The 21,021-nt window shown below is 33.8% G+C and overlaps 1 protein-coding gene across 1 annotated transcript in view; it reads left to right on the top strand.

Moving 5' to 3' along the window:
* LOC129218247 (sushi, von Willebrand factor type A, EGF and pentraxin domain-containing protein 1-like) overlaps window positions 1-21,021 on the top strand; it is a 120,799-nt gene that overhangs the window by 6,628 nt on the left and 93,150 nt on the right. Inside the window, exons 2-5 of the mRNA XM_054852471.1 lie at window positions 4,200-4,414; window positions 10,109-10,264; window positions 12,572-12,721; window positions 14,933-15,163. Of these exons, the coding sequence (XP_054708446.1) occupies window positions 4,200-4,414; window positions 10,109-10,264; window positions 12,572-12,721; window positions 14,933-15,163 (752 nt within the window). The remainder of the gene's footprint in view (window positions 1-4,199; window positions 4,415-10,108; window positions 10,265-12,571; window positions 12,722-14,932; window positions 15,164-21,021) is intronic.

Genomic DNA, 21,021 nt, shown 5'->3' with positions numbered 1-21,021 from the left:
TCGCAAACTTTCGCTTTTTGCTTTCATTTTCAAACTTTAGATGAAACAGAACAGAGCGCCTAGGTGGCACAATATTTCATAACCTTTCATATTTAGAATAAATAAATGAGAAGTGAGGAGTGGTGATATATGCACACTAACAAAGTTATGTTTATAGTTCGGTGTGTGGGAAACGCAGTCAGTGATGCTAAAAGGATGAAAGTACATCCACGAAGTCAATGTTTAGTAGTCAGTAACAAAGCTGAAACTTAGCATCTCGATTCCTTTCCAAATATTTTCGTGTTGAGAGCGAGAAATTCACTTTAGCTTTAAAATTCGTTGCTCTTGAAAAACCCGCGTTACAGACATTTCGCGTAAGTCGAATCGCGTTGTAGCGGGAGTCGTCTGTAGTCGAGTCCCGACTTAGGGATACGTTCCACGACCCCTCGCGTAAGTCGGAATTTCGCGTTGCAGAAAAGGGTATGTGTAAAAACGTTTATAAACATGAACAATTATTTTATACACGCACCTCAAACTGTAGAAAACTATGTCTTAACTATACATTACTGTTTCTTACATAAAAACTGAATTTTTATTCATATTTTAAATAAAAAAAAACTGTTTTGTTCAACATAAAATACTGCTACGATGCCCAAAAAGAAAATAAATAAAATAAATAAATAAATAAAAATAAAAAATAAAATAAAATAAATCAATGGGAAAGAAAGACATAAAATAAACCAGTGCGATGTTTAGTATGTAGTAAGAAAAACAAATGCTCGATGGTTTTACTGTACAGAAGATCCAGTAATGATATTTGTAACTTGAAAAGATGATGATAATTTATGTTTCGTGATCTAGAACCGTTACTTTTATATTTTTAAATACACAATACAGTTGATTCACTAGTTCTTTTATAACATTTCGACATGACAACACCACTCTTCCTGGTTTCTTAAGATTCACAGCACAAGAGCAGCTTCCATTTTCATAACTTTTGGTGAACTTTTACGGATTTCCTTTTGACTTGTAATTGTACATATGGACGATTCACGCATACCTAATTGTCGTGCTACCTTCGACGCATTTTATAGTTGTTCAATCACACAATCTTTAGTTTTTCTTTAATTGTCAGAAACTTTCTCTTTTATTTTCGATCTTCACAAGATGAAACATCGCTCTTAGGTGTCGTTATATTTCAACAACTTTCACATTTAGAATGAAAAAAATGGAAAATGAGGAGTAGTTATTTGTATAAGCGATGTATCTGACTAGTACGGTGTGGGAACTGTCGCTGTCAGTGATGCTAAACGGATGAAGGCCCATTCCCGGAAAAATTAAAAAAGAACAATTTAATAGTCAATAACAAAGTCGATATTTACAGACCGCGATTTCCTTCCGAAAGTTTTCGTGTTGCGGACGAAAAATTCGCGTTAGGTCCAAAATTCATTAATGGTGCAAAAATTCGCGTTATAGCCATTTCGCGTTAGTCGGATCGCGTTGTAGCGGGAGTCGACTGTATACCAAACTTCATCTTTCTAGATCTTATACAATTTTTCTGGGAAACACGCCACAAATACACACGCACACACACGCACGAATCTCTTATTTTATTATGTCGCCGACTCAGAACAACAGTAGAATATCTTACTGTTATTTCCAGGCTTAAATATCTTACTTTCGTTCTGAGGCCACGATATGTGTAGATTATCCACCTAAGAGGAAAAACCTGGATTTTATGACCACTTCACCCAACCTGACACGACCTATGAACAAACGCAAGTATAGGGTCTGGTGCGGTAAAGTGGTCATAAAATCGTAGGTTTTTAACTTTGGTGGATAATAAATACAACAAATGATTTAAACACTTCAACTTTTTTTGTTGATATTTTACATTGCATTATTAAAGAACACAGTACATTGAAGTTTAGAAAAAAAATATTGATTTAATTAGTTTTACAACACTTTCTTTTCCCTTTGTATTTATGATCACTTTACCATATGGGATGGGGGAAAGTGGTCATAGCATGGGGTAAAGTGGTCATAGTTAAGAATAAATGCAAAACCATATTAAATAACCATAATATTGTTTCAGTTATTTTTATGGTTACAAGTATATGCACTAATATATGTGTGTATACACGAGTATATACGTGTCGTGTAAACATGAGTAAACACGTTCATATATGAATACATACATGTATACATCAGATACATGCATGCACGTGCCTACTCAAGTATATACGTGTATACACGAGTACATAAGCATGTATACGTGATTACCTAAAGGAGTGTTGACGTATCTACAGGAGTATATATGTGTCATGTTTATATACGTGTTACGTGTATATACGCGTATAAACGAACGTCATATGCATGTATGCACTTGTATCTCGAGTATACACGTGCATACCTGAATATATACGTGTATAGTAGACGTATATGAGCATATATATACAGGTGTACATGTGGGTACATACACAAGTGTACATAAATGTATATACGGGTATACACGAGTTAATTCGTGGATGCATCCAGTGCGTGTTTGTACGTATCTACTCACGAATAGACATGTATATATGGAAGCACGATTATATACGTATGTATACGTGTAAACACAGTTATATTCCTGAAAAGACCAATATACGTACATTTACGTGTATACACCAGTACATATATGTATACACGAGTATATACGCTTATATACATGTATGCCTACAGAGTGAATCCAAGTTCTGGAGCAAAAATCTAAGGAGTGTGAGAGGGGAGGATAAAATGCAAAGAATAATAAGGAGCTTATGGTCGCTGACGCACTACATGCACACAAAGCCAGAAACTGATGGATGCAAAACAGGTCACAAATTTTTTACACAAAGATGATTTTAATCAAAATTTTTGTTTTTAAGAAATTTTTAGAGCACTTGTTAAAAGTTACGGCCCGTAGTAGTTCTAATACACGCATCGCAACAAAGGCGCAGCGATGGATGAAAGTTTTTCAAAAGTCTCGTTATTAAAACAGAGAGGTCTTTGTGATTACGACGCCTGTATTACAGCTGCAGGCTGCAGATTTCTTCAATCGCTTTAAAACTTTCTTACGACCTAAAATGTTGTGTAAAGTTGTCTTAGTGTAACAAATTTGTAACCTGTTTTGCATCCATCAGTCTTTGGCTTTGCGTGCATGTAGTGCGTCCGCATTGTGTTTGTGACCATATGTTCCTTATTATTCTTGCTTCTTATTCTTCCCTCTACACCTTTTAAAAATTTTCCCAAGAGTTTAATCTCACCCTGTATACTTGTATATCATGCGCTTGTATTTAAGTGTCTACTCGAGTACGTATGTGTATATACGTGTCTACCTGAGTATATAAGTGTTCGTATACATACGAGTAAAAGCAAGAATATACGTGTATAGTCGAATGTATATCTGCATAGATAAAAAATACCTATATCGCAGATACCCATGTACGTATTTATTGATGCATTTATGTGAATACGTTTATGTACGTGCCTACACGAGTATATGCGTATGCATACGTATATACTGGTATATTTAACCCTACTTACTGTAAGAACAATACATATTAAGTGAAATTAATATTTAATTGATATCTGCCTTATACTTAACTATTAAGTGACATTAGAAGAACAGTATTCGTTAAGCCTAATATTATGACCACTTTACCCCATCTTACTGAAATTGTTGTAAAAAATTATCTAAAATATATTCAGCTAACTGCTAATGAGTAAGCGATCTCAAGACATGTAGGAAGCTTCCTGTGCCGTCAATCTGTTCATAATTCTAACAAACAAAATTTCCCAAAAAAGTTAAAAGAGGTGTTTAGATTTTTAATATTTTCATGTTTACACAAAATATTTTTTTTTACCAAATAAAATTTTGCCAGTTTTGAAATTTTGTATTCAAAATGTAGTTTCTAACTCACCGAACCTAAAATAAAATTTTCACATTCATTTGAACATTTATTTCCAAGCTATAGTCATTTATTTGAAGTATGACCACTTTACCCCATTGACCACTTTCCCCCACCAGACCCTATTGTTTGGTTTGATTTAGATATTGCGTCAGCTTAATTTCTTTCTTGTATTTTAAGTGACTGCAAAGGTAGTCTCATTGTAGACTACTAAAGCCTCAATTGCTATCAGTCCATCTTGTATTTTTCTGAAATGTCATACATTGATACAGTCTTTTATTTTCTGTTTAGATTAATAATTTTGATTACTGATGGCCGAAGCAATGGACATAACAGTCCAATTCCAATAGCACAGCGACTAAAAGCAAGAGGTGTGATAATATTTTCCGTTGGAGTAGCTAACGTTAATACAGAAGAAATAAATATGATAGCAACGTCACCAAATCATATTTACATTTTGAGAAATTTTCTATACATTAAAGAAGTAAATAAAAAATTAATTGAAGGTAAGTAAAACAATTGAAGGTAAGTACACACACAAAAGTTTTTACTTATTTTTTATACAAGGATATTATGTTTCACAACTTTTACATCAGATTTTTCCTTAATATGAATCGAGTGACTTTAAATATTTGAAATGAACGTGAATATTTTACAAAGCATATTAAGATTTTATGACGATTGAAATGAGAGTAATCTTTTCTATCGTCAAACCATTCATTTGAAAAATAGAAAATGAATTTAGCAGTAGAAAAGACATTCCCTTCGAACACATCTATTGCTTAACAGTATACTGTTTTAAAAACTGACACATTAATTCCACCAGTACAGTAAAATTTTACATTTAGGATTTAAAAACGCTTTGGACTACATCAGTTTGACGTACAGTGGCTCCCAAAAGTGTTTTAGTAAAACCAAAATAACGCAAAACTGAACTGGAATACGAAGTCCAATATTTTTTCACTTCATTCCTATGTCATTCTAAATAAAACCCAGTAGTATTTTCAAAATATTGACTGATCTTGTTTTTGAAATGGGTCAAAAAACGAAGAGACAGAGAAATAATACACCACAAAAGTCATCATACACTCAAATATTTTCGAATAAATTCATGATTAAAATTATCATATATCGTTTTTTTTATTATTTTTGCATTTTGTTGACCCTTAAAAGTCATTTAGCTTTAAATTTTTGTTTATTTATTCCTTAATATTGTGCTTATTACTTTAAAATAGCTGGTATTCGTAAAAAACCACAACCACCATTCGAGATCTGAACTTTTTCCTCACGGTATCGGTAAATTGGTTTGAAATGTCTCTAAATTAGTTAATTTATTCCATTCTATTGTAAAGTGCTTGATAAAATGCTTTAAAGAAAAGAACCGGACCGAAAACAAAGTAAGAAAAGGTCAACCGGCAAAGTTGACAAAGCGTGATCGGAGATTTAGTTAAAAAAACGATGAAAAATACACATTTGAGTGCTGTAAAAGTTACTGCAGAGTTAAATAAATTTTTTTACATTTAATTTTCACCTAAAATTGTTCGCAAAGTTCTCTGATTAGCTGGATTAAATGGGACCTCTTCCCGCAGAAATTTTCTTGGGCGTGCGAAAAACAGAAAACTTACGCTTTTCGTCGCAAAAACAATGATAAATAAGCTCAAAACGTTTCGGAATTACATCTTACTTACAGATGAAAATGCTTTCAACATTTTTGGTTTAATTATTGTATAATTGTAAATAAAAGAAAAAATTAGGAACTTAATCTTAAGAACTTAGTTGGACCAGCTAATCAGGACGGTGAAGGTGTTCTTGTGTAAGGGTGCATATCAGCAATAAGATTTGGAAGTTTGGAATTTTTTGATGAAATAATGAATCATGCTGTTCATTTAAATAATTTAGAAACCAGTTTTAAACTCTTAGCCAAAAATTTGGTTATCGCAGACAACTTTGTTTTTCATCAAAACAACGATAAGAAACACACGGATTTCAACGTTTGCGTCTAGCGCCTCAAAAATTGTCCTTAAGTTTAGAAAATACCCCTTCAATCTCCAGATTTGAACTAAATGTAACGTACTTAGAGATATTTGGAGGCTAGATTACGAAAATACGGCTTTGAAACGAAACTAGAGCTAGAAACAGTAAGTCTCGAAGTGTGGTTGAACACTTACTCAGAAATTACGCAAAAAAAAGAAAGAAAAAAGAATGAAATCTATTCCCAGAAGTTTAACAGGTGTTATTGATACTGCATGATATTCTACTAAATAATAAATTAATAAAAAGTTAGATTATTCAATAATATATAGACATTTTTAAAGTGTACGAAGACTTTTGTGAGATAAAATTTCCGGAACTTTTTAGTTTTTGATTTTTAAAAAATTAAGTTTTAATATTTTTTTAAAAATTGTTATGTAGTTTTGTTGAAAATTATCATACATCATATAATTTAATACCTATTCCGAAATATTAGTTCTAACCAATGGATAGGGTCTTATTTCATTGAAGTCGTAGGTGTACAAACACTTTTGGGAGCCACTGTATGTAACAGCAATTCCATGGACACCCAACTGATTAATAAGATCGAGAAGAGCGCACGCCATGGGAAATATACTTCTGGATAGAGCTCGGTAGGATTACAGAACAACAAAATAACGATAATCGAAACATGAAGTTAGAAGACAAAATTAAGAAGTGAAGTCTTTTTAATTTTCAACTTTGTCCTTGAAAATGTATATCTCTCTGCTATTTGCAGATCAACACCGGGTTCTTAAACCTTTTCTGCAATGTAAGGATTTTATATACCTTTGAAATTCTGTTATTAAAAGAATTAATCACTCATTTATAGTTGTTACTAATTTCATCTCTTGTAGTTGTTTAAAATCGGATATTAAACAAAGTAAAATATTCAAATGTTGTCCAAACTTTATCAGTCTTCTTGCAGCTATATTTTGCTTTATATAGTCGAACTCGTTTATACACTCAGGAACATTGAAAATAGCGCCCCAAGAAGGAAGCATTGGATTGAAGTGAAATTTAATATACATAATAATGCAGGTGAGACAGACACTGAATCCGAAAATCCAGGCAATCAAACAAATACAGGCTAAGAAATGAGATAAATACAGAGTGCTACTTCAAAAGAGTGTTGGACCCTCTTTTGCTGCAATACAAGCAGTAACACGAACCGGCATTGAGCTAATTAAACGTCTGGTGTTGTCCTGAGGCAGATGGACCCTCAAATTTTGAACTGCCACTTCTAAATCTTGCACAGAGAAGCACGGCGGCGTCTGGTGTTTCAGCTGATCCCTTACATGCTCTATACGGGACAAATCGGGGAAGCAGCTGGCATTGGAAGAGTCTCAAAAAGACGTAAGAAGTCTTGAGTAACTCTAGCTGTGTGCGGGCGAGCATTATCTTGCTGGAAAATTGCCTCAGGGAGACCCTTTAAGAACGGTCCTACATGTGGTTGCAGAATGTCATTAAAATAACGCTGGCCCGTTAAGGTTCTATTTACCGCAGCTAAAGTGGATCGGCTATCATAGGCTACGTTCCCCCAGACCATTATGCTATGCTCGCTGTTCGGGCAGTGTGTAGTGCGATAAAATGGGTTGAATGGTACCTTTCTCCAGGGCACTTCCACATCCGTTTGCGGTTATCATCTGACCCCAAAATGGACCGGAGATTCATCACTGAATACCACCTTTTGCCAGTCAGTGACATCCTACATCACTCTGGCTCCGTACCATTGTAGACAGAGTTACCTATGCTTTGTTGGAAAAGGGAGTACGGGAAAAGAGCGCTTGGACTGCAGACTGTTTTATATAGCACCTTTTTTCCGATTGCACCGATACTGTGGGGTAAACGGTCATGCGCAATGCCACTAAACTTGGATCATTGTACCTTTCTTGTACCTTTCTTCTTTCTTGTGGCGCTATTTTCAATGTTCCTGAGTGTAAATAGTAGGAAGGTACCGTGATAGTTGCTTGTTATGACAAAGTGCTCATAAAAACTGGGTTCGTGAGAAAAATAATAAAAATTCATAAATACTTGCTTTGTTTGTTTTTTTTAATCTCTGTACAAGCAAAGTCGTTTTATTTGCATGATTGCATGGAACTGTTTTATTGCCCTTTTCTTCTGTTATTGTTTTTTCGAAAAATACTCATAGTTCGGAAAACATTGTCATTTGCACCCGTGACTTCGAAAAACGTTTGAAGTTTTTCCACTCAACAAAAGTCAATGACTATGTTGAAGTTGGCCACATAGAAATTCACAAATCCCTGCTTTTATTATTTAATTTTGCTTTTAAGCTACAAAATCCTGCTCGTGATACCATTGGTATCAACAAAAACTTTCAACTGCTTTTCTACCACAAAACAATAAAAAGACCGTCATAACCAGTTCTCAAAATGAATCATCATAAACTTTCGGTTTGTTTTAGAATGTTAAAGGAATTTCTCCAAGAAAGGATAAGCTAAGCTTGAAGTCAATAGAAATGTTATGAATCACAAAGTATTCAGGGCTCGATCAAGCCAAAGATATGCCCATATCCTGGCAACATTTTGGTACCCCTCTCACAAGAAAATTCCCTCATTTTCAAAGTACATAGTTGCTTCCATAAGAGAGAAGAAAGAAAGAAATTTCCCCATTTTGGTGCTCCTGAAATTGTGGTGCTCAGGTCCAGGGACCGGCAGGTCCATGCGTTAACCAGGCCCTGAAAGTATTGCTCGCTTTAAGCGGGGTTTGCTAGTTAAAAACGAGTTTTAATGTTCCAACTGACTTAACATCGTACCATTTTTTCGTTTAATCGGTGTTTTGTTAAATCAGGGCTCGTTATAAGCTAATTCGACTGTACTAGAAATTGATGTCTAAATGCGTTATGTCTTAATTAATTTTATTGATAAATTTGAGATAATTTTTAAGCAAGACAAAATTCGCTAGTCCATAACTATAACAACTCATTGAAAGCTACTACTGACATTTCTAAATATATATCTGTGATTAAAATTTTGACGGTTTTTTCTCGGAATTGTCTATTAATAGCTTACTAATACCCGGAAGTCAATTTCCGGAGTCATGCGTTCTCCTTGTAAGACGAATAATACCAATTAAGAATACTAGAAGCTTTGACTTCCTATTTATTGAAAAAAAAATTATTATTATTAAAGTACTGAAAAGTATTGAAAGCTCAGCTATTCTTAAAACCGCTGAGAAACGATATTTGAGACGTAAATTATAACCTCTGTAGTTTGAAGATTAATTGACCTTCCGCCATACATTCCTCCAACTTAGATGTTCAAGGAAAACAATTAAGAGGAATGAGAGGCAAAGTGAAGGTAAGTTAAAATAATTTACCTTTTTCAAGAGGAACAAATTGGAAATTTTTTTCCCCTTGAAAATTTTTTCCCCCTTGAAAATTTGTCCTTCTCCTCGTTTTTTAAAAATACCTATTTTGAACGTTTTAAAAGTAGAATAAGTTTACGACAATATCAATCTACAACTATCTTTTTACACCCAACAGTTTCCGAGACAAAGGCCGTTAAGTGCTACAAAATATTGCCAAAACTTGCGAAATTCGGGAGTGAATTCTACGCCATGTTCTCACAAATGTTTTTGCTGCAAAATATTTACAAATACCTACTACTCCGCAAAACATCTGCGAGATCTTGGAGCAGAATTCAACTCTGTTATGACATGGATGGTGTTTTACCGATGTTTTTGAATTTTGAGACTTCTCGGTTTCGGGGTATGAGAAACATTGAAACGCATTTCACATAACTTCTTAAATAATGTCGGGGTACCCGCACTTTTGGACCACTCTCTCTCTCTCTCTCTCAAATATATCATATACAATGAAACCGACTACAACATAAGAATTGCTGAAAATTAATGTGCATCATAAGTAAATTATTTTTATTCATCTTTTAAAGGATTTTGCCAGGGTTAAATTGATGTGCAATGGTTTGCGGAAAAGAAAAACTAGCTTTTATATCATACACGCACACACAACTAAGTTTATATCGTGGCTAGTTGAAATTTATGATTGCTTGTACGAGCTATAACATAGACACTCTCGTAACGTGGTGTGTATCTGGTAGTGTATGACTTCCTAAGGTATTTCTGCTTGCAATTGTGAAAGCAAAGTATAAATTAGCTGCCATTAATAATAAATCATGATCTTCTAACATATTATGCATTATTTTCAGATACTTTTGAAGTGGCTTGGGACCAAGTCACAGACTCGTTGTGTGACAAGAAATGTGATGAAAATGCAAACTGTTTTTGTGGAACCAGAGGGGGTGCTTACCAATGTGTTTGCAAAGAAGGTTATTATGGAAATGGGTACCAAGGCGATTGTTACAGTAAGGTTACATGAAGTTTTAAAGAAAGGACTAAGCGTTTTTCTTCAACTGTTGAATATTCCACGATTTGCTTAAAGCAACCTGTTTTTAATTTGTATGTTAACATTTGCATTATATGCATTTATGGACACTCTGAAGTAATGTCAGTTAATTGAAACTAGTTTGAACTGTCCCTCGTTATTTTTGTAATAAATAATCGCTTAGTTTACACAGGGTAAAACTAATCAATAGAACCGAATGATAGGCTATTAATATTTATCGCTTTTATCTAAGTTTACAAGGTTGGCTTACGTTCAATGTTTGTGAATGTATTTTACCTAATATTCCAAACTAAATTTAAACCAAAGTTTTACCCAATTAGTGATCTACTGGAGAGCTTCATCTTTGATTCAACACACCTGAAAACGAATGCATTCATATCCGTTGAGATTGAATCGCTTTTTTAAATGAAAATATGCCAACATTTTTCGGAAATTGGACAGTTAAGATAAAATGGGGGTCTAAGCAAAAGGTTAACATGCGTAATACCATAAGTCCATACCATAGGTTAAATGGAGTATAAAGATAGCTGATAAAAATTGAAAAGAAATAAAAAACTAATACCTTATCTTCCTATCATTTCGAGAGGAAGTGTTTATGGTTTCCTTAAAGTTGCATTGGAAGACAAAAAAAAAAAAAAAATGTCGAATTTCATCTAATCTTTGATCTATTCTAATAACATCTTTGATCTAAAGCGAGTGAGATGCATTCATGTTTTAATTAGCTTCCTTTAATAATTCGAGTTTTGATGCTCAAAAAGAAAACCCAGGAAAAAAATGAAAGATAAATGCTCGGCTCTCGGCTATAGCAATGAGTTTTCAAAAATTTCGTTCCAAAACGTTGTATTTTTAAAAACTATAACTTAATGTGAAGTTAGTATAGCTGTTAAATTACATTTCAATCCTCATGGCATCGTAGGGGAAAGTCGGATAATGGCGCACAACGGGCAATCCAGATCATTCAAATATCTTTAAATAGAATTGAATTAAAAACTCGTGATTGATACATCCATACAGCTAACATCACTGTTAATTTATGATAAGGATATAGTCATTTTTGAACAAAGGCGTTTTGTTACCTTGCGTAATTAGTTTGCAGTTGTTTTGTTGCAAAATTCTACAACATCAACCATGCAGGTACACTCTCATTTTCAAATGTAAATTATTCATTATGCCTATTAAATATACACATTTAGCTGTGCAATCAATGCTTTTATTTATTTTTGTAGTTCTTTGCTACGCCAATTACAATAATGCATTCCAGTCATACGTGGCGATGAAGGGTAATAGAGCTCTCGTGAGCTGGAGTGTATATGACACAAGCTACATGATTGGAACTGGCTTACGTTGATGATTGTCAGTTGATGATGATGATCCAGATGATTTGCTTTCAATCGAATAAATGTTGACAGAAATCTGCAGTTTTTGCGGAAAATTCTGGGCAGATAAAAAAAATGCGATTTTTCTGTACTCAATATGTGGGTACAAATATGTAGAAAGTGGGAGTTATACAGCCTCATGTATTAGTGAAATCAATATATAAAAGTGTGAAGAGCTCAAACAACTACGTAGGGGTTTTTTGTCGTACATAAATGATGCATCCAAACTTTGAGCGCAACTACCCTACCATGTCGGGCATTACGGTTCAGTGAACGGTGAACAAGCGATAAAAAACTATGCTGAAATTCTTATGCAAATTAGTTAATTGCTAACTGGTCTTAAGGCTTTGTAAATAGACGAAATTTTGTAGTAAATTTGCCTCACTATTCATGTTTTCCTTTGAGTGAGCGGCATTCCCTTACTTTCTCTTACTAATCTTGCGCTTTTAAAGAGCTTGCGTAATAAATTCAATGATTTTTTAACAAATTTTGAGCAGAGACTTTTAGCAGTTGATCAACAGCAATACTGTTTAAACTGACTAAACTATAAAGAACCGGACGGAAGCTGTACTCAGTTTGGCGTTACCTTTAAAAGCGGAATGTGTATTCATTTATAACTAATTTTTATTTGAGAATTTCAAAACTGTTAACGAAAGTTTACTAATGAAACCTCTGATATAAATTCTAAAAACTGAAAGTATTTAGTTCTTCAACATGTAAATTTAAAAAGTAAAGACATGTATAATTTTATGCACTATTTAAATAGTTAGAATTAAATGCACATGTATAGTTAGAATTAAATGCACTAGCATTCTGAAAATATTTTGTACATTCACTTATGAGAAATTTTATTAATTTTATTTAAGCAAGTTTTCGTTCAAAATTTACAGAATGCCAAAAGGGAACATATAAAGATTCAACGGGGAATACAAAATGCACATCGTGTCCACAGCATTCAACAACATATGGTGAAGGAAGTACTAGTGTGAATGATTGTAAATGTGTAACAGGATATGAAAAAAATGGTACATTATGTTCACGTAAGTAAAAATTTAATTCAGTTACATTTCAAAATGTTGTTAATTTTTGCAATAAACTATTTTCTGTTTTGTTATTGTCTGCAAAAAAATTGAAGTAAAGCAGATATTCGGGGAGCCGTAATAAACTTAACTAAACTTTTTAGGTAGAGAGGCTTCGTTTGAGTCCACTTAACATTTTACTTTTTTTTTCTAGCTAAGTGTTGAAGCCATTGTGTCAGTTGGTTGCAAAAATAAATAATTATGAAATAAATAAACCAATAAAAGACTTGGTGAACTTAAGCGAAGCCACTATGACTCAAAGACACTTTGATATTTTTTTGCCCAATTGTGCGATTCATACAAATAGAAAAAGAATAAAAATTTGAAAAGAGTTTTCATTCGGAATGCAGATAATTTGCTTAGGAGCAATATTTTTCACTTAATAACCAGAAAACCATACGATAGTGTAATGAAAAACACCGAAATAAGTAGCAACCGAAAGAGTATAGTAAAACGTGTTTTTGAGCACATGAATAATTTGCCCTCGTTTCCTCTTTATCCAAATATGAGATCTCAAAGTATGCCGAAATTTTAAGAAAAGTCATCAGATTCAGCGAGTTTCGGTTGTTATTGTTTTCATAGTTAACCAAACCATTATGAAAATTAAGAGGCGTCATTGCGTAGAGAGGTTGAACTTTTTTTATTTACTCATAGGATAACATAAGAAAGATTTACAGTGCAAAGAGAGGAAATAGCACACAGGGGACCTGTGGGAATCCACCCACCGCCTCTGGCATTTGAAGCGACGCTTCTATCTCAGAGCCACTGAGGCCCTAGCAAATTTCACTGAGAAATTAAACGTATCTTTCCCCACGCTTTTCAAATGTATTGCCACTTGCAGACGGTGAAGTCGCGTGGCACTTGAAATTTCTCGTCAAGTGTTTGAATTTGGCGACTTTTCGTAAGATTTTGGTCGAATACCTCGATAATGGGAAGATGAGGGTAAATAATTTTTGCGTTAAAAAATATTTCACTATGCACTATCAGTTGTTACCTAGTAATGATTTTTTTTTTCATCATTACATAATTCGTATGGCTCCCAGGTAAGATTCAAAATTCTGACAAAAATGATAAGCAATTCAATTTTCAGCTTAAGTACATGAATGTAATATGGTATAATGTATCTAATATTTTGCATTATATTTTCTGACCCGTGTGAAGCATTCGTGCTTGACAGTGGTAGCTCAAAAATCTGATTTTTTAAATCGTAATTTTCCGAAAAACAGTCCCAATATGAATTATTTGTTTATTTTTCACTGATGGTGGTGAAAAATAAAATAAAATAATGCCTTACTTTGTACTTACGTAGTTTTATGAAGTATTAAGACAGCACCAAAAAAAAAAAAAAAAAAGAAAACTTAAATATTACTCATGATACTACGACTTACCATGCTAAATAAACGTTTCATTTTCTGATTTTAATGCAACAGTACGACTGTGGCTCAGAATTCTGCTGCGAGTGTAGATTATATATTCTCGGAATAATATTTGGATCATGATCAACTCGAGGGGGGTAAAAATCCTTTGAAAAACGTCAACATGCTCGGTGAGATCGAACCCATGATATCCGCGTTTCAAGCACGAGACTTTCATCACCGGAGCCACGCAACCTCACTCGTGGGGTGCTATACATTTAACAAATGCTTAATAAAAAACAGAATAAACCGATGATTTTCGAAAAACAAAGCTAATAGTTTCTTTTCAGCCGAAAGCTGTGAAAAAAAATCTTTAAAACGATGTCTTATATATGATGTTTGAAGAACTGTTGACGAAGCTATGGCGTTGTAACAAAAAAAAAAAAAAAGAAAAACCTTATCAAAATAATATATCGAAATTCAAAATATGGAACAAAATTCGAAAGAAGAGTTTTGGTAGCATGCCTAACATTTTTCATTTTTCAGTTACTCTGAACATAAATATGTGAACTCTACATGACATTAATTCTTTAATATTTTCATTTGGGCATTAGTGCTGTAGCCAAAATACCACAATATATCCTAGCGGTGCTGCAGAAATAATCAAAAGTACTCTGAAAGTTCTAGCTATTTTCACTCAGATCCAATCCATAGATTACTCAGATCTGATCCATACGTTTGTTTGAAATTTCTCTTTTTATATAAAATATGTTAACGAAGTAAAATTGGTGGTTTAAATTTTGCTCTACTTAATTAGCTGTCAAATGTGCTGTTCTTCATGCTCCTGAAGGAGGCATTTTAATACCAGCAAACTGCAACAATACTTATGGATCAAGATGTGAATTTCAATGTAAGAAAGGCTATTGTCCTTATTCTTGCAGTCAAAACGGCCCCTTGTTTCAAATGAATGAACGGAATGCTTTTTCGCTTAAACCCAGAACATGCTTGGAAACCGGAAAATGGAGTGGAGAGGATTTCTATTGTGAACGTAAGAAATTCGGATTTTTATAAACACTATTGCTGTCTTTATCATATATATTCGTATAAATATATATATATATATATATATATATATATATATATATATATATATATATATATATATATATATATATATATATATATATATATATATATATATATATATATATATATATATATATATATATATATATATATATATATATATATATATATATATATATATATATATATATATATAATTTGTAAATGGCTTTATGTTAGCTTCAAAAATCAATTTTCATGTATGTAAAACATGCTTTCGAAAGACATTTTTGCATTGCATGGCAGTAGATAAAATTTATCGAGTATTCCTTTTTTTTAATGATTAATTTTTGCATCAGGGTTTAAGTTTTATCTATTAGAACCTTGTTGAGTAAAACTTGAACTCATTAATATTTCAATGGAAATATTTGATCTAAAAGAAAGATTAATATATATTTTTTTATCAAATACAGTTGAATACCGAAAACTCAGTCTAATATGGAGCGAAAAGTGGCTGATTTGTGAAAATGATGGGTTTTTTGGGAATGCGAGCGCTATATGTTTTTCTGCCCTGCCAGATTGTCGCTGAGTTTTCTGAATTCGGTCAATACAAAACAGAGTTATTATCGCACAACTTATCAAATTTTTAACTTGAACGTTTAATTGACTTTCAGGAGAAAGAAAACTAAGAGCCACAAATACGTACTTTCTATTTCCTTTCAAAACCGCGTGTTTTTGAAACTCGCTTTAAGCTTTAGACATTGCCAGAACACTCTCAGAAATGGACTTTCAAATTTGACGAAATTTTCTTCATTTTTGACGAAACCACTTCCAGGGATATGCTCCGAGCGAACATTTCGTCAAATTGAAGAAACTGCTTTTGTTAGTGATTTGAGGATGCGAATTTCGTCAAATGTAACAAAATATTTCTTCATTCTAGTTTCGTCAAATTAACAATCATTTTCATAGTTTTGAGAGCATTAGTTTCGTCAAATTAATTTCGTCATATATGAGGACGTTAATTTCGTAAATGTTTAAGAAAATTTATTTCCTTTTTTTTTCTTTGAGCACATGAGGTTTTTTATTTTATATTTGAGAATACAGTCGAACCTCGTTAATTCGAACACGCTTAAAACAAATAACTGCTGAAATGAACTTTTTTGCAATCCTTGTCTTATTGTTTATTGTTTTTTGGATAAAGCGAACCACGTTTTATAATAATCGATTTTAACGGTCCCTTTAAGTTCGTTATAACGAGGTTCAACTGTATTTTATAAGATTTGTCTGCGTGTGATCAAATCTTAACTTCAGAATCTTGCCACCGTAGTTTCCCACTTTATTGCCTGTAGTCACTTTTACAGGCCCGACATTTACGGGGTGAGGGGGTCAATTGACCCCCCCCCCCCCCTCCTGTCTTGATTTTTGAACATTCATGTTTTTACACATGACTGGCCGTTGTTGTAGTTCATTTTCTGAAAATTTTTTATTGAGTACAGACTCTTTGTCATATTTGGGAAAAAATTGAAACAACGGGCCTGCAGCCCCCCCCCCATAAAAAAAGACAAGTAATTGTTAAAAAAAGAGGCACATAAAATATGTCAAGCAAGTTTTTATTTATGTAAAATTACAAACAAACAACTTCTTAATAAAGGTAAAACAAATCATTGCAGATTAAACTCCCCATTGTATCTAATTAACCCCCCCCCCCATAATGGGGGTTTTCCTTCAAAAAATCTAATTTTTGTCGGATATTTTCCAAATTTGGCACAGAGGTTCGTTATTGGAGGCTCGGAAATTCACACAAGGTCGTTTATATCCCTCTATGTGGGGGGCGGGGGGGGGGACAGACAACCCCGCATTGGGAGTTCTCGGTATTAAAAAAAAAGTTTTTGTCCGACCTTTTTAAAATTGCCACAGAGGTTCTTAGATGCTCAAGAATCAAGCAGGGAGGGGGGGGGGGATGCGTTCCTTGAAAAAATCCAATTTTTGTCGGATCTTTCCGAAATTTGACACATAGGCTCTTTGATGCACGGGGATTCACGCAGGGTAGTTTTCGGCCTTCTATGGGGGCGGGGGGTAACCCCTATGGTAGTTTTCCTACAAAAAATCCAGTTTTTGTTGGATCTTTACGAATTTGGCACAGTTTTGTTATTCGATGCTCAGGAATTCTCATAGGGAGGTTTTCTTTCCGCTAAAATGGGGGGCAACCCCCATACGGGAGGGGTTCTTATAAAAAAACAGTTTTTATCATATCTTTTCCAAATTTAGAACAGAGGTCATCTGATGCTCGGGAATTCACACATGGTAGTTTTCAACCCTCCATGATGGGGGGGGGGAGCAACCCCGCATTGGGGGTTCTCCTTATATAAAAAAAGTTTTTGTCTGATCTTTTCTAAATTTGCCATAGATGTTCTTTGATGCTCAGGAATTCACGGAGGTTAGCTTTCGTCAATGTATGGGTGGGGGGGGGGGCAACCCCGATGGGGGTTTTCCTTGAAAAAAAATCATTAATTGTCGGATCTTTCCAAAATTTGGCATAGAGGTTCGTTCATTGATGCTCAGGAATTCTCATAGGGTAGTTTTCGCCCCGCTAATGGGGGACAACCACCAAATGAGGGGTTTTCTTACAAAGAAACGCTTTATCATGTCTTTTCCAAAATTGTCACAGATGTCCTTTGACGCTCGGGAATTCCCGTTTTCGTCCCGCTATAGAGTGGGAAACCACGTGTGTGTGGGGGGGGGGGGAGGGTCTTATAAGAACCCCATTTTTGTCTGATCTGTTCCAAATTCGGTACATTTGTCTTTTCCCAAGCAGCACAAAGGAGTTCAAAGCTCGTTCTATAACACGTTCAGAGCACACCAGCCGACACGTTCAAATTACGTTCTGTCAGAACGGTCTAAAAAGCGTCTATGTGTCTCGTCGATCGATGTCGTATAGCACGTCGAAATATGATGTTGTACCACCACTTTTGCACCAATTTTGAACGTGGAATGTTACGTTATGTTAAAGTGGTAGGATGACGTTTCATTTTGGTGTTAGCAAAACAATACTAAATATTCTACTTTCACAGGTAAAAAAAAATCGAAAAAAATACTTGTGTACCTCATAAGAGGATTTTCCATTGACAAATTCAGTTTTCGTCAGATCTCTGCCGAATTTCGAGCTGAAGCCTTTTGATGATCGAAAATTCCTCATAGAAAGACCCCCCCCCCCCCTCCAAAGAACACCACAATGAGGATTTTTCTTTACAAAAAAAATCCAGTTTATGTGGGATGTTTGACAAACTTGGCACAGTCAATTTTGTTAAATCATTTGATGGTCGAGAAGTGTCATAGGGGAGTCTTCGCCCCCCTTCTATGGTGTGCAGATGCTCACATTCAGGACTTTTCCTTTTACAAAGTGAGTTTACCAAATCTGACCCGTAAATACTTTGATGCTCAAGAATTCCCTTGGGGTTTTCGCCCCCTGCCGATGGGAAACGATGTATAGAGGGTTTTTCCTTGTACACATTCAGTTTACGTCGGATCTTAACCAAATTTGGCTCATAGGTCTTTTGATGCTCAATAATTCACATAGAGGCTTTCGCCCCTCTCTATAGGGGCGAAACTCTCCATAGAGGGTTTTCCTTCTTACAAAAATCTTGTTTACACTGGGCCTTTGATAGAATTTGCACATAACTTTCTTTGATGCTGAAAAATCCACATAGGGGAGTTTTCGCCTCCCTATGGGGGTGGAAATTCCCCCAAAGAAGATTTGCCCTTGTGCAAAATTCAGTTTATGTTGGATCGTTTAAGAGATCCTTTGATGTTCAGGAATTCACATAGGGGAGTTTTCTCCCCACCCCTGAGGGAAGAAAAACCCCATAGAGTGTTTTTCTTTTAATAAATCGAGTTTATGATCTTTGCCAAATTTGGCACACAGTTCCTTTGATGCGCAAAAATTTGCAAAGGGGGGGAGGGGAGTTTGGCCTCCCTTCATAAAGGGTTTTTCCTCTGACAATTCAAGTTCACGACGGATCTTTTCCAAATTTAGTACATAAGTGTTTTGATGCTCGAAAACTCAAGTAGAGGAGTTTTCGCTTCTCTAGTAAAATGCAAAAATATCTTATACAAAATCCAGGTAATATCAAAGCTTAGCCAAATTTAGCACACATAAATTTAACGTTTTGCAAAATTTTGGCACATTGAGAGGAGACAAGGTACTTCGATTCCTCCCGTAAATACTACTTTGAATTACAATACTCAAATTTTGTGCACTTTTTTACTAAAAGTAGGTTTTTTTTAACCTTTTGTTTACAATATCTGCTAAATGTGTACAGTTTTTGTAAATTAGGGTTTTATATTTTCTGTTATGCAGACTAAATAATAACACAAAATTTACAAAAATACCGATTAATTTACAGATTTTGATGAAATGAACACTGGTAGAGGCTTTACTGAAATGCAGCTCCATAGAGCAGTTTATAGCAGTGCGTCTTGCAGCCACACCACAATTTCGAGGTTCGACTCTTGGGCTTATTCAAGGTGCATTACAACATAACTTTAAAAGTAATTTCCCATGAGTACATGAACAGAGTTTGAAGAAAAACCGGGGTAATTTAAAAAACCTTAGTTACCCTGGATTTTTTTTTATGAAGTACCCTGGTCATTGTTGAAAATTACGGACTTTTGCGGACAAGAAAAAAAAATAATCTTGATCACTATTTTAACATTGTTTAAACTGTACTACTTTGTTACTTTTTTTTTTCATAGAGATATGAATAATTTTAAATCCTGAATTTATTTCTACTCAAATTTATTACAAAAACCGTCAAAATTGAAGAAAAAAATGAATTTGAAAACCATGTGCATTTACATAAAACACATAAAATACACCGCTAGCTAACTTCTGAAAAACTTACTGAAAATATTTAGCATTTAGGTGAAATATTATCAAAATTAATTTTTCTGAAACATAACCACACCATAAATAGAAAACAGATTCATCCATAGAGAAGCAAGTATGTCACATTTTGAGAAAAGCTTTCCTTTTAGTCCCAAAAGGCATTTAGTAGTATTTTATTTCTTCAGTTTGTTTAAAAAAAACCTCTGACTAAATTTTGCGTTAAAAAGAGCCGCATGAACCATAACCATGAATCATATTAAGTATTTTATATATCCTTCCACACAAGAAGTTGGAAATAAAAATTTGAACTGTATAAAATATTAAAATTAGTAACTATAAAGTCACAAAATAATTTTGCACACAATAATTCAGAATATGTGAGAAAATTGATTACAGTTTATGGAATCTGGAATAGTCATCACACAGGTTGGTTAATTTTATGTGATTATTGTAATCTACCTTTACACTTTGCAATCCTGCATTAAACATCTATTAAAAAAAGAGATTTCCTGATGCAGTTAATCAAATCATTTTTTTTCAACAATACAAAAAAAAAAAAAAAGGAAATAAAATAAAATCTTCAAAAGTGATTGAAATAAATTAAGTAAATTGCTTAGTTTGGCTTCCCAGCAAAAATATATTTTTTTAATTAATCGTGAAATCCATATGCAGTTTTAATTCTTAAAACTTAAGAAATTGTTCAGAAAGGCAGATGCCAATTTTCATACTTGGTATTATTTATTTTAGATCTAATATGTAGTTTGTTTCTGAAGTAAATGCTTCAATATGCGGTAAATTTTGAAAAAAAAATCCACTTTATCGAGATAGTTTATTTTTTTCAAGTGGCCCGTGTTAACAAACCCACGAGTTTTTTTTTTTTTTTTTCATGCTGTGCCCGGTTTGACGAATCCTGTACGTTAATAAATTTAAATAATTCAATAAATAAAATACATATT

The sequence above is a fragment of the Uloborus diversus genome, chromosome 3 (assembly GCF_026930045.1).
Source record: "Uloborus diversus isolate 005 chromosome 3, Udiv.v.3.1, whole genome shotgun sequence".
NCBI lineage: Eukaryota > Metazoa > Arthropoda > Arachnida > Araneae > Uloboridae > Uloborus > Uloborus diversus.
Note: the sequence above shows the minus strand (reverse complement) of the source record. Positions and strands in the feature narration are given on the sequence as shown.